The 14,556-nt window shown below is 40.2% G+C and overlaps 1 protein-coding gene across 1 annotated transcript in view; it reads right to left on the bottom strand.

The window, feature by feature from the left end:
• The window catches only part of gpat2 (glycerol-3-phosphate acyltransferase 2, mitochondrial), a 41,673-nt gene extending 37,624 nt beyond the window's left edge, over window positions 1-4,049 (bottom strand). The window contains exons 1-3 of the mRNA XM_030104232.1: window positions 3,871-4,049; window positions 2,963-3,065; window positions 7-111 (exon numbers count right to left, since the gene is read on the bottom strand). Coding sequence (XP_029960092.1) covers window positions 7-111; window positions 2,963-3,065; window positions 3,871-4,049 — 387 coding nt within the window. The remainder of the gene's footprint in view (window positions 1-6; window positions 112-2,962; window positions 3,066-3,870) is intronic.
• Window positions 4,050-14,556: the final 10,507 nt, after the last annotated feature.

Raw genomic sequence — 14,556 nt, 5'->3', positions numbered from 1 at the left:
ACTCACCAGGCTGTCTGGGGTGCACTGGTGGCAGCACTTGCCCACGACCGGTCTGCATTTGCCCAGGCTGGGGGCAGTCAGCTTTTTCTTGAGCTCCAATTTCCATGACAACTGATGGGGAGGAAAACAAAATGTCACACACACAGTTTGCCGGTTCATTCAGTGCAGCCAGATGAAACTAATGTGGTGTATTACAACAGTCCCAGAATGAATTCTACCCTCCTGAAGGTCAAATTGTTCAATTTTCATTCGACCCGCCACTTATTAGAGTGATGTTGATGCAACTGTGTGCTCATTTTGGAGACTGTATTACATTACACTGAGCATGTTTTTCCATTTTCTTTTCGTGACAAATTATAAAAGGGAAGTGGGGAAAGGCTGGATCTGTCAAGACAATAACAAATGAATCAGAAGGAGGCAATTATTTTATTAGTTTCTTTTGATTTCTCGAAGACATGCGTGTGTGTTGGTTTAACGTTGATTCCACGTCAGGATGAACTTATTTGCAGTTTATTTGAGATCCAGTACCGAACAGTGAGAGCAGACAAACTGGTCATGCGATAAACAGGACTGACAGACTCACTTTACACCAATCAAACTTGATTTGAAGTCGACTTCCTGTCAATTCTTCATGTTTGTACTACTGCAACTACAGCAACGGTTATTTTTTTTTCAGAGCCTGTCGATCCAATTTCAAGGCAAACTGAATGAAAATGAAGGAATATAAAAGGGCTATAAGCACCATATTATGATAATAAACAGCAACACATTGATTATCATGCCGTGTGTGCGGTGTTAGTTAGGATTCAGACTGATTGCCCCCTTTAGACACAATGAGCTAATGAATCTCCTAAAATCAATAACACTTTCTCCCGGCTGAATGATGATGATGGATTCCAGAAAGCAGAGCAGCTGACTGAGAAGCCAGGAAAGAGTCGATTTAAGGACAAAACATTACAGTAATCACGAAGCTTGCATCGAACTATCAGTGATTCATTACACGCCAGGGAAAAAAAAGCATAAAGACAAAACGCTAAATGAGAAAAAATAGTGAAGAATACAAATGTGTTTGCACAGTTTTAATACCATAATGCTAAGAAGCACTCGATGGTCTACATGCAACGAGACTGACTGACTTTGTGCACAAAGAGATGAAAAGAATGATGCATCTCTGATTTCAATGTGTTTCAAAGAACAAACTTCCATCTTTTGATCTCAATTTGATGTTGCTGATGTGTCAGTAACTGGCTGGCGGCTGACTTTGTGCTCATAGAATAATACGCGAACAACTACGTTTCAGATACATGTATGTTAAGTTTTAATCCACAAACACAATTAGAAATGCAAATATAGTCATGCAGCAATCAGTGTCTTTCACAGATAAGAGAAAGTAAAGTCATTATGAGAAGAAAGTCATGCAGTGTAAGCCTCGATGCATGCTGCTTGGTTGACAATGGCGAAAAAGATAATATGGCGAAAACTGGACCTGTCGAGCCACAAACTGTCTGAAAAGCTCAAGTTAGTCCCACGTTTATATCAAACAGCACCAACAATCAAAGAAGAGAGCAGGGAAACGCTTTAATCTCTTTTGGCGCCATTTAGTTTCTAAGTTCTTGTTTCAAGCTGAGATTACCAAGCAGAAAACCTAATTATGTCCGGCTCACTCTGCGCGGATCAGGTGGAGAGATCCATGATATCTGCACCTCGCCACGATCAGAAACTTGACGAATGCAAAAAGGCTCAAACTCAAACGAGCCGCCATCAAGGATAATTTTCAGCAAATTTCATTTGAGGAATTCAGCAGTGCTATAATAAATATTAGTCTCGGTTCAATATTTCTCACTATCCAAATGAACTCACACAGCTCGCCCATAAAGAAATACACACGGCTTCGGTTTTCATCAAAGTTACTTAATTTTAGTGTTTGAATGGTGCAGAAATCCTTCCTGGTGATGCATTCAGATGGTGAAGTAAAGTCTGATGACAGTCTCATTCGGCTGCCACAAAGGACCGCATTCATTAGCTCCGGTGTTTGGAAACTCGACAGGGAATACAAATAATTAAAGGAGCGACGCTTTCACAACAAAATCTGTGCGTGCTCTGTCACTTACAGCCACATGAGCGAGTCCCAGGTCAGTCATACAGGAAGCACATGAGGACGATATCTTTAATGACCAGCTTCACCCAGATCAACAAACGTTATCACATCTATATCTGATCTCAATTATTTGAAATCTGCAAGATGAGCCGAGCTTATTCAAAGCTGAAACAGCATGATTCATACCTTTGACCTTTCTGATTCTGTATGCTGGGTCTAGAGTTGTTCTGAGTAACGATCCCACATGAAGCTGCAGCTTCATGTCCAGCATTTCTGTCTTCAGATTTGGACCAACGTTGTAGTAATTTGTTTTGTGTCACTTGCGTATGCAACACAATGATCACATTAATAGAAGAGGTGCCAGGTTAAAATAAACTGAATTTGTCTTTTGCTGATATCGGGAAGTGGTTATCTTAATTCTGTCCACCTTGTAAGTGTGTGTTTTCTCACACACACACACAAATAATACAAAAAAAAAAAAAACTTGTACTTTATGTTCATTGGTGACTGTAGGTGTGGATGTGAGTGTGTGTGGCAGCCTCTCTGCGTTTGGCCTGAGATAGACTGGTGACCTGCCCAGTATACACTCTGCCTTCAGCTTCAACATCATTTACCTCGAATCATGCATTTAGGCCCATTTTCCTCAGTGTCAGTATTCCTTTAAAAACCCTGCTGCCTTTTTGAGGAACCAATATGACTCACTGATGCATCATCTCTATGATTTGGTAAACATCAAACAGAATTAAGCACAAGGGGGCCGTGCGTGTTCTCTCATGATTGTGAAGAACAAAGCGTCTGAGATTAGTGCACATGGGCTAAGTGGGAGATGGCAGCGAGAGAGAGTAATGCAGGCAGCGCTCTTACAGCAGGTCTATTCTCTTGAACTGGTGGAAGGACCATTCCTTTGTTTATCCCGCCGCTCTTCTCCAGCACCATGGTGAGATCGTCACCGGTTTGCGCCACAAACCTACAAAAAAAGGAAAAAAAAGAGGGGAAAAAAAAGGGATTACTGGAGAAAAGAAAGACAAGCAGACTACATGATGTTGTATTAAAAAGAGATCACTCGCTGTCTATTAGCATACGCACATTTAAAAATGAGCTGGGTTGTTCAGGGATTTAGGATAAATGAGTTATCTTTAAAATAAATTATAAAGGCTTTCATTTCCGTTTAAAGAAAACATTTTACCTTTTGAAAATGTCATTTTATTACAACATTTATGTGGTCCTATGGTCCTTAGTGGATCTGTTGGCAACACTCGTTCACTTGAGGCCCTCAGCTACAATTTCACCCAAGTAACCAGCACTTTTTCCCTCTCCATCATCACCAGTGTTCTCATTTTATTGAGGTTTTCTTTGTGTGCTTTTTGTTTATTGGACTTGTGGCAAACTTTGGCGTGAAAGTTCTGAACTTACTTCTGAATGTAGGTGGGAAAAGAGCAAGGGCAGAGCTGCTGTTAGGTGGTTAGAGATGGAGAGGAACTCGAGGCTGATCCTTTGCTCGGCAGTGTACAGGTGGGGCAAACACTCACCCGAGGGTTAGAAATCATTAAAAGCAGGGTACAGAGCCCGCCGCTGAAAAACAACTGTTATGTAACTGGCGGGGCTCCCTTGGCTGCTTGGAAATGCAGTAATGAGGGCTGAAAACATTGGTCAAAATTTAATACAATCCAGCCTAAACAGCTTATCTGATTCGTAGCACTAGCTGTGTCGGAGCTCAAGTGAGTAATCTGAAATTATGGTGGATTTAATGCAGATCCAGAACAAGTTCACACTCTCTGATCGCCAAGCCAGTATAAAAACCACCGTCCAGAGACAGAGTCCCTTTGTCTGAGGCTAAAGGATGAAGCCATGTCCGGCTGTCATCTCCTCTCAGCTGATAAATCTCTCCGTGGCTGCATTCGTCAGCTCCGCGGGTCTCATTAGGCTCAACGACAGACGTTTCCTTTTGCATCTCTATCTCTCACTCTGTTGATCCCACTCTGCCCCATTAACTTTGCTAATTAAAACTTAAGCCTTGCCCATGGGGAGGTGCTCCATTTCAACTGGCTCGAGTTCCCACATTCATTACGGAATCCGGAGGGAGCGGCGACATTGATAAGAAGGACTCGCAGCTCTGTGATGCTGCACAGGTGCAGCGGGTGATGGAGGAGACAAACTGGGAGAGGAGGGTGTAAAACTGTAAATTACAAAGCCTAAGAGTCAGCAAAGGCTCTAACAGGGTTATATAAGTCACTCCAGAGGGAATACACAGAAACAGCAAGAGACAGCAGTATGCCAAGACCATGTTGACGTGACACAACAAGAGTCTCAATTTCCCGGTACAGCTGAAGCGCTCACTGCACAACATTTGAAATCGGACTGTGTTGCTTAAAAGCATGATTGAACAGACATCCAGATCTGGGCTACAGGTCTCTCACGTCAGGGCTCATATTTATGCTTGCTTAGCTCTTCCACTCATTAAAAGTTAATTGATCAATTACAGTCTTTCATTAATATGCTGTAGTTTGCTAATGTAATAGCCCAGCCCTAAGTGGGCCCATGATGAGAAAGGATTAAAAATCAGAAACCATTACTAGATGCCAGGTCAGATTAGAGTGAATATAATTTTAGAGCAGCAGTCTAAGTGGAGTTGGTTGGTGCATTCAAATATTTTTCCAAAACCATTCAGCAATTAGCAGGGGCTTTAAATACGCTTAGTGCCTCTCTGAAAGGGAACCACACATGGACAACCAAGAATCCCAATTAGACATGATATTTTCCTTCAGAAGCCCAGTCTGTCCATAAACACGTGCAAGGCTAATGGCACAGGATACTGCTTTTCTTTTATTCCTGTGGAAAGCAACACTGTGTACCCTTTTCTGCCATAACTGTCTCCTAATGTCAACTAATTCCTTCGTCCTGGAATTTAAAGACTTCAATGTCCCCAATGCTTGGTCATGTGTGATTTTAGGAATTTTCTCTATAGGTAACGTGCTTAAGATTTTGTGAGCGGTGCTACAAGCATCAGTTGCATCAGTTCACAAGAAACCAATGAAATATTTTGAAGGCTGATGAATAACTTTCACTGCCTGCAGTCAACAAGAACATGTTTAAATGATGACATTTCAAATTCACGATGCATTTGTAAACCTGCCTGCTTTTAATATAGAGGAAAACTATAGCATAAAATTCAGCTTGTATCTACGAGCGCTCTTCACTCTTGCTTTGTTGAACACAAAAGTCAAAAAGTCACACTTTAAACACAACAGCTAACTACTCAGCCTGATCTCCCTGCGGAGCGGCAAACCATGTCTGCACATTTTTCTGGTCTCCAACAATTACAAAGAAAAACAAATACAGCAAAAAGCAGCAGGCTATTCAATTTTAACAGCGATAAATGAGTTTTTTTGTATGCTGTTGTTAACACTGTTTTGGAATTAATAGCTATCTAAACACAAAATGATAATTATGAGGATTTAAATGCTGAAATAGACTGACAGAATGGAGATATAAATGATGATGATCCATCTTCAACGAACTCGCAGTGGAGTCTGTGGCGCATCAGTCATCAAGGGTGTAATAAACAGATGCTTTTAAGATGTCTGCATCTGTGGCAAAAATCACTACTACATGACACACCGCAAATAACATACGGAGCAGTGTTGCAATAAAATGAATATTATCAATACAATACAGCCGCAATGACAGTGCAAAGTAAGAGTTATCAGGAGGTCCATAAAAACTTCAATTCAGAAGGAGACGCATACGTCAGACTTAATTTACATCAGGACGATGTTTATGATTTGCAGCCAGTCTGCTGGAGCGTTGCTCCGGAAATATCTAACAAGCGTGATCCACAATCCCTGAGATTACAATTGTCCCAAAAGAGTCTGAAATGGACAACATTTGAATAAATAAACATGATAAGAGCAGGAAGGGAAGATGGTTTTTTGTTAATTCAGGAAGGAGCTGAAAACGGGGTGGATGATGAATTCCACGTGTGGTAGGTCCATGTAGGTGTAAAGCGGCGTGCACAGAACATGCAAAACAGAAGCGGAATGCGTTGCTTATAAAAGACGCTAACAGAGCAGGAAGGATTCAAATAGTGTGGCAGCAGATCGAAAGAGACAACTGACTATAATTGATTGAGCCTGGCTATACAACAGGGAATCTTTTCTTCAGGCAGGACAGAGTTCACTTATGTTTAAAATAATGTACAGTACAGTTTTGCATTGCGTATGAGCAATGTTGCATGAAACAGCCACCATGTTACTGAAGGCAGCAGATGAGCTGAGTCACCTGCTAATAAGCTCAGAATGATGAAGAGTGGAAACGACAGGAAGCATGGCTCATGACATGCTAGCTGCTTTTAATCAATACAAGACCTTTATATTGGAATGAATGGAGACCAGCAGGCACAGTTAGGATGAAATTACTGGAACAAGAAACAAAGGGAATATTTAATGTGAGTAGGTGAAGTCTCCAGAACTACATGAGAACCCCTGAAAGTCGAAAGACTGAAGGTTTCTATTTGTGACATGTTATTTCTTGAACTTATAGCACCATACCATATATGTAATTAACTGAAAAGTACACGTTACGTGTTTAATAAGCAAAGGCCCAGCTTACATGCAAGCTTTTTTCCCCAAACCAATTGAAAACAATTGCATTAAACGCATTTGCGATCCATGTTTAATCCTCGCATCCTCGTATTTTAACATCTGTTGTCACCCGCTAACATGGGAACCAGTTAACCCAAAACACCGGGCGGGTGGCCCGCCGGTAGTCCACCATGGAGCTCTTTGAACAACTCGCTGTTGAGCTTCACTTAGAGCAGTCATCCTCAGTACCAACAACTGAGGGGTGGGGGCACATTTTTGTGGCTAGATATTAATGCCATATTGTTACTGGTATAATGTGATGATGTTGTGTTGTTCAAGATCTTCATATTAATTTTTAAAAAAAAGTAGGACCAAACCAGAGGTGAACACAGGTTTATATGTGATTACATATCATCAACTAACAAAGTTATGAAAGGGAAGATTGATGTTTATAATTCCTCCAGAGCCTGTGGGAGAGTGGTTTTTCTTATAAATTCGTTTTAAAAAGCAGATCTCATTTCTTAGTGTGAACTTCCCAATTCTTAGAAAACAGAAAGTCAGAAAGTGCCTGAAGAAAGATGACTTCTGCCTATGGACTCAAAGCACCTGACCTTAAATTAAGAAACTGAGTGTTTCAACAAAGTATGACAGGAAGATGCTCCTGATAGCCTTCAGGCTGTGCATTCTTTTTAGCTCAGAAATAGATGTGGACGAAAACAAGCCGAAGACGGGAGGTGGTATGACCACATCCAGAATGAAACTGAACCTCAAAAGATTAACGTGCAGTAATAAATTTAGGTTTTGCTGAATTTTATACAGTGTAAAGACTTCATGTTAAAGCTTGACATAAGGCACAATCACCCATCCATTTCATAAGATGTTTTCAAACTCTGTTTTTAGACTTGGAATCTGTAAAAGACCTCTTTGATTTATTTCTAGAACACAGTCTCAATTAAAAAAAAAAGCCTCACAGAAATTGTAACTTTTAGGTGACTGTTTTATCAAACATGACAATTGAGGCTGACCTAAAACTAAACAACAATGCTTGGTAAGAGATTTTAGTCCGAGCTGCTCACTATCAATCACGACTAAACAGGCCAACGTAACAATATGAGGGGCATGCAGTGGGAAATAAACAAAGTCAAAAAAAAAAAAAAAAAGTATCAAACTCTAGACTAATAGATTATTTATCAGTAAAGGCCAATGTTTTGATGTTTGAGAACAACAAACTGCTGATGTGTTAGTGGGAATAACAGGAACTGTCTTGGTCGAACAACTGCACACCACTGAAAAACCATTCAGAACACGAGAGTCATGTGAGAAGAAACCTGAGGAGACTGATGACCCCATTTCAAAACGAAGATCAGCCGATCCAGCTCCTGCACAAAAGACCAGAAGCATACAGCCGATCGCAAACCTTCACCGCAAACGCTCCAGGTTCGGAAAGGTCAAGAGATCTGCAGCCTTGAACGATGATTCATACTGTGAACGCTTTCATATATAACTCCTATTCAACATACTATGGATTTTTTAAAGTTTTTTTTTTTTTTTTTGGTGAGTTTAACAAGAAATAAATTGTCCCAATTTGAACTTCAGAGCTGGAACTTAGTTTAGTTTTTTAGTGTCCAAGTAGCACCTGGAGGTGTACTCAAGAACAGAATGGAAATTATGAGAGCGCAGGACGGTTGTGATGGGAAATAAATGGAGGATGCAGATAAGAAACTACAAAGTCGCAAATATCTAAAGAAATGGGAGCACGGGATATTCAGCTAGTTGAATGACATGAAAATGTTGTTTCTAAATAAATAATTTGTTGTGGTAATTCCTCATAAAACCTAGATGTCAAACCTTCATCTATAATTGATCGTCTGAACATGAGATCTGAAAGGGACGAAGAGAAATTTACAGAGTTTCCATAAAAAAGAGGTCAGTGGAGATGTTGCTACTATAAATGCACTTAAGGTCATAAAGAGCAAAAAGAACATGGACAGCATAAAGGGAAAGTGACAGAGGGGAGATAACTCCAAGTCTGTTCTGTACAAGTGGGATTGTCCAATTTGGGTGAGAGGAGGATTTAGACTTGCACTTAGGACCTTATCTGAAGAGGGGAAAAAAGAAATTAAAAAAAAGTCTTTAATGGATTATACAGGACAAGGTCAGATGTGACAACCGAAAAAGTTTTCTGTGACTTTTGGATAAGACCTCCAGATACATGTTGCAGCCGCTGCAATAAATAAAAGGGACTTTTTTTTTTTTTTTTTTTGCAGGATGACACTGAATGTTGGATCATCCAAGGAAAAAAAAAACTAAAATAAATCTGTCTTGGATTTTTCAGATAAATCTAAAAAGGAAACAAACAAAAACATCGCAGAGATCACATTGGCATGTTTAATGTAGATCTGGATATCCAGGGTAGATCAGTGTGCAAAGCAGACGCACCTCGTGAGTTCAGATGAGCGAATGAACAAAAGGTGGTTAAATGATTGAATGCAGGCCGCCCTGCCGGTTGGCACCTGAAATATCAGTCGTTTAGAGTATCATTTGTGTACAAGGTTTCTTACTCATCACGTAGCTACCTGCTATTAGTTTGAGCTGTAAAGACTTCAGGCATCCTCACTCCTGTCAGTAGATCAAGTAGACAGGTGAGATATGCTCTCACAAGACAAGCGCGGCTTGTCAGAACTTTCTTTTAGAAAGTTGAAGGCTGTGGAAAAAGGAAAAAATGCTTGCATGGAACAATACACGCAAACAACTGGATACTAACTTGTGGATCATGACTGCTGCTGCGAGCAGTGATGGCTATTCACACTCATGCTGTACTAACGCTGACCAGGAGCGACCTCGTTAAATACAACTTTGCTGAATGTCATGGCTCAGGAAGTTCAGGGAAAACATTGAGCCTGTACAGCATAACCTCAAAATTCAATAAAACTTTGGGATGTATGGTGGTGCAGTTGTTACAGCTCTCGTGCGTGGGGGAGAGCATGCGTGTGTCTGCTGGATCATATCATCAATGGACCCAGTCCAGAGGCATCCAGCAAAGGGTTAATATAAAAACACTGACAACTTCAGGTGAGTCTGTATGTGTTAATTAGTATTTTCATCAAAGTACAAAAGAGAAAATAATTCAAGTTTATTGACAGCTTCTATTTAAACACGTTAGTTCAGTTGAGCTGGACTAGACCATTCACACCCTGTGTGTATATAAAGACTAGTGAAGCAGAATTTCTGTATTATTCTCAATGTTTTGCTCTCAAAACACGACAAATTGATTCATTTGATTTTAAAAGGCACAACCTTTTCTCCAAGAGGAAATATTTTTCTGAATTTGTTTCACATGGGGCTGCAGGATTGAAGAGGTAGCTGCTAAATGGGCAGAGTGCCAATAAAATATCAACCAAGTGATGGACAGCTGGACAAGAAGGCAATTGCGACTTTCGATAACTACTCAAAGCTCCATCAGTATGCATCTCCAGACAGAAACAAAAAGGGCTTCAATGTTAGTGCCTTCATTATTTGTACTGTATATCAACGTGGATCAAACCCATCAGTGATGGATTCTGACAAGCCGGTGAGTACATTAGGCTTAAAAGTCAATCTGTAACAACGATAGCTGTGCTGAAAGAGTTCTCCCACTGAGCGGATAACTGTAATCCGAGCATCACTTCAGAAAGGAAGAGTTAAATGAAGAATCCTGGTGGTAACATAATGCCTGGCGATAGTGCTAACAGCATGTCTTTCACATGCAAATAGGCCATCTCAAACAAGCCAATGGGAATAAAGGATTCTGCCGAGCAGGCGGCGTATCACGGGAACCTCAACACGATGGGTTCTTATTTACAGTCTGCAAAGCAAATCAGGCCATTCAAAAAGAATCCTGATATGATAAACATACACGGCTACACACCTGGATGTGTCAGCCGTCTCACTGCTCGTCTGCACACGCATAGAAAATCAATCTGTGAATCAGCCGCTGTGCGTCATGGAGCCATGGAGCTCCATTGATTTCCCAGAACAAAAGGAATTCTATAACTTTAGTCCCTGCTCCATTCCCCCATTTAGCAATGTTTCCACTCCGTCAGTGGCACAGAGCTTTGCAAAAAAAAAAAAAAAAAAAAACCTTATATAAATGTCCTGATGGGCAACAATGAAATTAAGAGGGCTTATAGTTACGCAACTGCAACAAAACACATCAGTATCTGATCACAAACAACATGTTTCAGTTTTATACGAAAGCTATTTATGTCATCTTTATTTAGAATTTTTATGCATGGTATATAACAGACATACAGAGCAACATATTAACACATGAAATCCTTTACCTCATAATCTCTTCTTTATTGTAACAGACAGCTCTTGCACTGCATCTGCAATTATGTAATATAAAAAGCCACACTTTGGTGGGACACCATGGAAAACCTGAAAAGCTAATCTAAAATAGCACACAGACGAACATCACAGTCTTCAGGAAAAACAAACAAAAAAAAAAAAACAATGTAATCAAGCTATTCAGTGAAATTATCATTTTAAATAAACCCTTTTCTTCAAGACATTAACACCCTCAAGCAGTTACAAGCATTTGTTTTTGTTGGCTCCTTCTGCTGTGACCACCTGATTGTTTTCACTCCGATGTGAACAGTAATAGTCACATCTGTTGTTTTAAATTTCAAATGTCATCAGTGAGACACTGTTGTTGATAATCTAGCTGGTGCACAATATATTTTTGGGGTTTTGTGTGGAGTTTATTTTTATAAATAGCTACATTTCTTGTTATTTTGTGCACTGATTAATTGAGGGAATCGTCTCAGATCATGTGTGTAGAATCAGGGGAGGACAGACATCATCGCACCTCTTTTGACCGTGTTTTTCCCTTTAAGAAGACTAACTTGTACCACTTTACATCAGTCCAGGTTAAACGGAGGGGGAGGAGCCTCAAAGGGATGAAGGCTACACTGGACGACGTAATTCACTCAAATCATCTGATCACAGTTACAGTCACCGTACTGGATCATACCGCTGGTTCGTAGCACTAACGCTAGTTCATCACTGCATGTGGCCACGTGGAGCTGCAGCATGGTCTTACTGGGGAGGTCAAGAAGCACAAATCTGTCGAGACCTGCATGTCCTCACTGGGTTTTCTGCCTGCGATCTCACTCACAGCTTGCCTCCCTTTTCTGCTGGAGCAAACTGCCGTGTGACGGTGTTGAAGTGCAGGGAGAAGTTAAAACCCGTGTCTAGAAGATGACCTTTAATACAATGCTGTTGGTAAACATCTGCATTTTCTTTACATGTGCTACGCCACAAACTGGTAGTGGGGCTGTGGGGAGGAAGAATACGCTGCAGAAAAGAGCTACAATGGATGCCACCATTTGTTTTTTTGTTTGTTTTTTTTCAAATGCATTCACACTCTTGGTAAATTTCCAGTGTAGTTCATTCAGTTAAACAGCAGCCTGGGGCTCAATTAGCCAGAATAACTAAAATCACACTCAGAATATGAGGAGAGACTTTTTTTGCATTTCCAATTATTCCACAATAACTGCAGAACATGCCAGCATGCCACTTGGGCATTTGCAGACTATGGTGTATCATGAAAAGCAGCAAAGTTGGCATGGAGTGTTATTTTGACCACACAAACACACCATAACAGCTTAAATTAAAGGCAAGACTCATGGTTAACCAACAAAACAACAACTTGGTCACATCAAGTGATCAAAATCACCAGAATTCAGAGAAATTCAAAGGGTCAAAGCTATTAACTACAAAAAAAAAAAAAAAAAATCAGATAAAAGATGTCCATTTTCCAATTAGCAGCTTCAGTCTCTCTGTTTTGTAAATTATGCTCGCTGTCACACCTCCTAAGTCACTGTGACTCCCGAGGTGGAACAAAACGCTCGCTGAGTACTACCTGCATTTCTCCTATAGTGACAATACCCATGCTGTAACGAAAGCTTATTAGTGCTGCTCACCTATGCATATAATTTGGATATGATTTAAGAGTCTTTCTAATGAATGTAAACAATATATGGGGTTGAATATATGTCTTCCCTTTGGATGACCCCCCCTCTCATCCAGTCACGGAAGACAAGCCAGACAGACAGACTGATGAAAAGATGCACATGCCAGATGGAGGACCCGAAGGGGAAGGAGGAGAAAATTGCTGTTACTTTTGATGTTCTTCCATAAAAAAACATTAAAGCATACACACAATTTTACAAGATATGATTGAGATAAAACAGGGAGGGGGTGGAGGGCGGTGGGGAAACGGCAGCCTTAGAAAAGTCGGGATCAGATTGTTTTCGACTAACAGGATCTAATGATAATTACACTGATCAACGTGTTTTTGACTAATAGGAAGTGATGATAATTACACAGATCACTGAGCTGTTTTCTGTCTGACACTGTCAAACAACAAAAGGTGTCTATCTTGTACTGGATTCACAAAAAAAAAAAAAAAACAGAGGTCTAATTACATGTCATGAACTCATCATCTTTTCACATTCACACCTTCATACTGCTCTTTTTCCTGCTTTGAAAATGGTTTCCCTCCCTTCCTGACAGACATGATGTTTTATTTACTACTGTGGGACATGAGACACCTGAGCCGGCCTGCCAGATTGCAGCAGACTGAAGTAAACGCAGCTATGCTTCCAATCACACATAAAAAATTAAGATGTAGGCCACACAAACACCTTTGTACATCCTTTGGAAATCGGACACAAATACACAAAGACGAATCTCAGAAGCTGCATTGGAAGGATTCCTTAAAGCACAACCTACAAACATAATTATGCAAAGATGCAAATGATGTCTTACGCAACTGGCCTATCTGGTAATTGCCTCTTGAAGCAAAACTATTGGGGGAGGGTTTGACAGCTTGTATGCAATGGCTGAGAATAAGCTGCGGAAAACTGTGCTGAGCCAAAATCAAACAATTAACTTCTCCAAAGGCCACAATGATAATGAAGAATGTGAGTTTGTTTGATCAACAAAGCTTGAATGACGACACCCATTTATTATGAAATAAAATTTACACCGACTACATTCTGCATTATTTGGTTTATTCCGAACCGTGATCGTGTTGGGCATTTCTGTGGTTCTGCACTGCAATAAGTCAAACTCCTCAATGTCTGCAAATATCTGATTCACACTAAATCCACTTCAGATGAGTTTACACAGACCGTCTGTAATCTGACTGAATACTGATCCAATGAAATCAGCTCTTTCTGATTAAAAACATGATTGAATCCAGTTTATGAAGTCCACATAAACAGCACATTAGACTGCTTCCCACTGTTGGAGGTTAATCAAAGTGTGTAAAGTCAACTCTGACACATGGAGAAAAATACGCTGATTAATAAAAGTCACTGATGAACAGCAAAGAGAAAAACCAGCATTACAATTTATGGACAATTAGCCAGTTAAATTGTAAATCAGTTGTGAATCTGAACTGACACTTTTGCAACAACACATCATCAATCAGGTCAAAGTAACCTAATCTCAGCTCAGGATCCCTATTAGTGGGTAAACAATCCAAAGCTCGGTGGATTCTGCTTCACAGTGACAGGAAGAGCCGACACCAAGGATCAAGCTTAGTTTCATATGAATGAAAAATATGGCTAAGAAAAGGCTCCCAAAACGCCTTGTGTGAACAGCAGTACACAATTCATTTAGCTACGACAGGAACCAGAGTCAATAAATGGGACCAGTTTGCAGTATTTTTCAGTGTTACTTATGCACTTCTTGCTCAATGTTTTGTTTTTAGTTTTCTTCAAGATGTTTTCAAGGACCCCCAGTATAAGCTAAATAACCCGTCAACATTGTCAAAAAACACCCTGAATGAATGAATGAGAAATAACTTCAATGATTAAGTAATGGAGT

The sequence above is a fragment of the Salarias fasciatus genome, chromosome 12 (genome assembly GCF_902148845.1).
Source record: "Salarias fasciatus chromosome 12, fSalaFa1.1, whole genome shotgun sequence".
Lineage (NCBI taxonomy): Eukaryota > Metazoa > Chordata > Actinopteri > Blenniiformes > Blenniidae > Salarias > Salarias fasciatus.
This window is presented reverse-complemented; position numbering and strand designations above follow the sequence as displayed.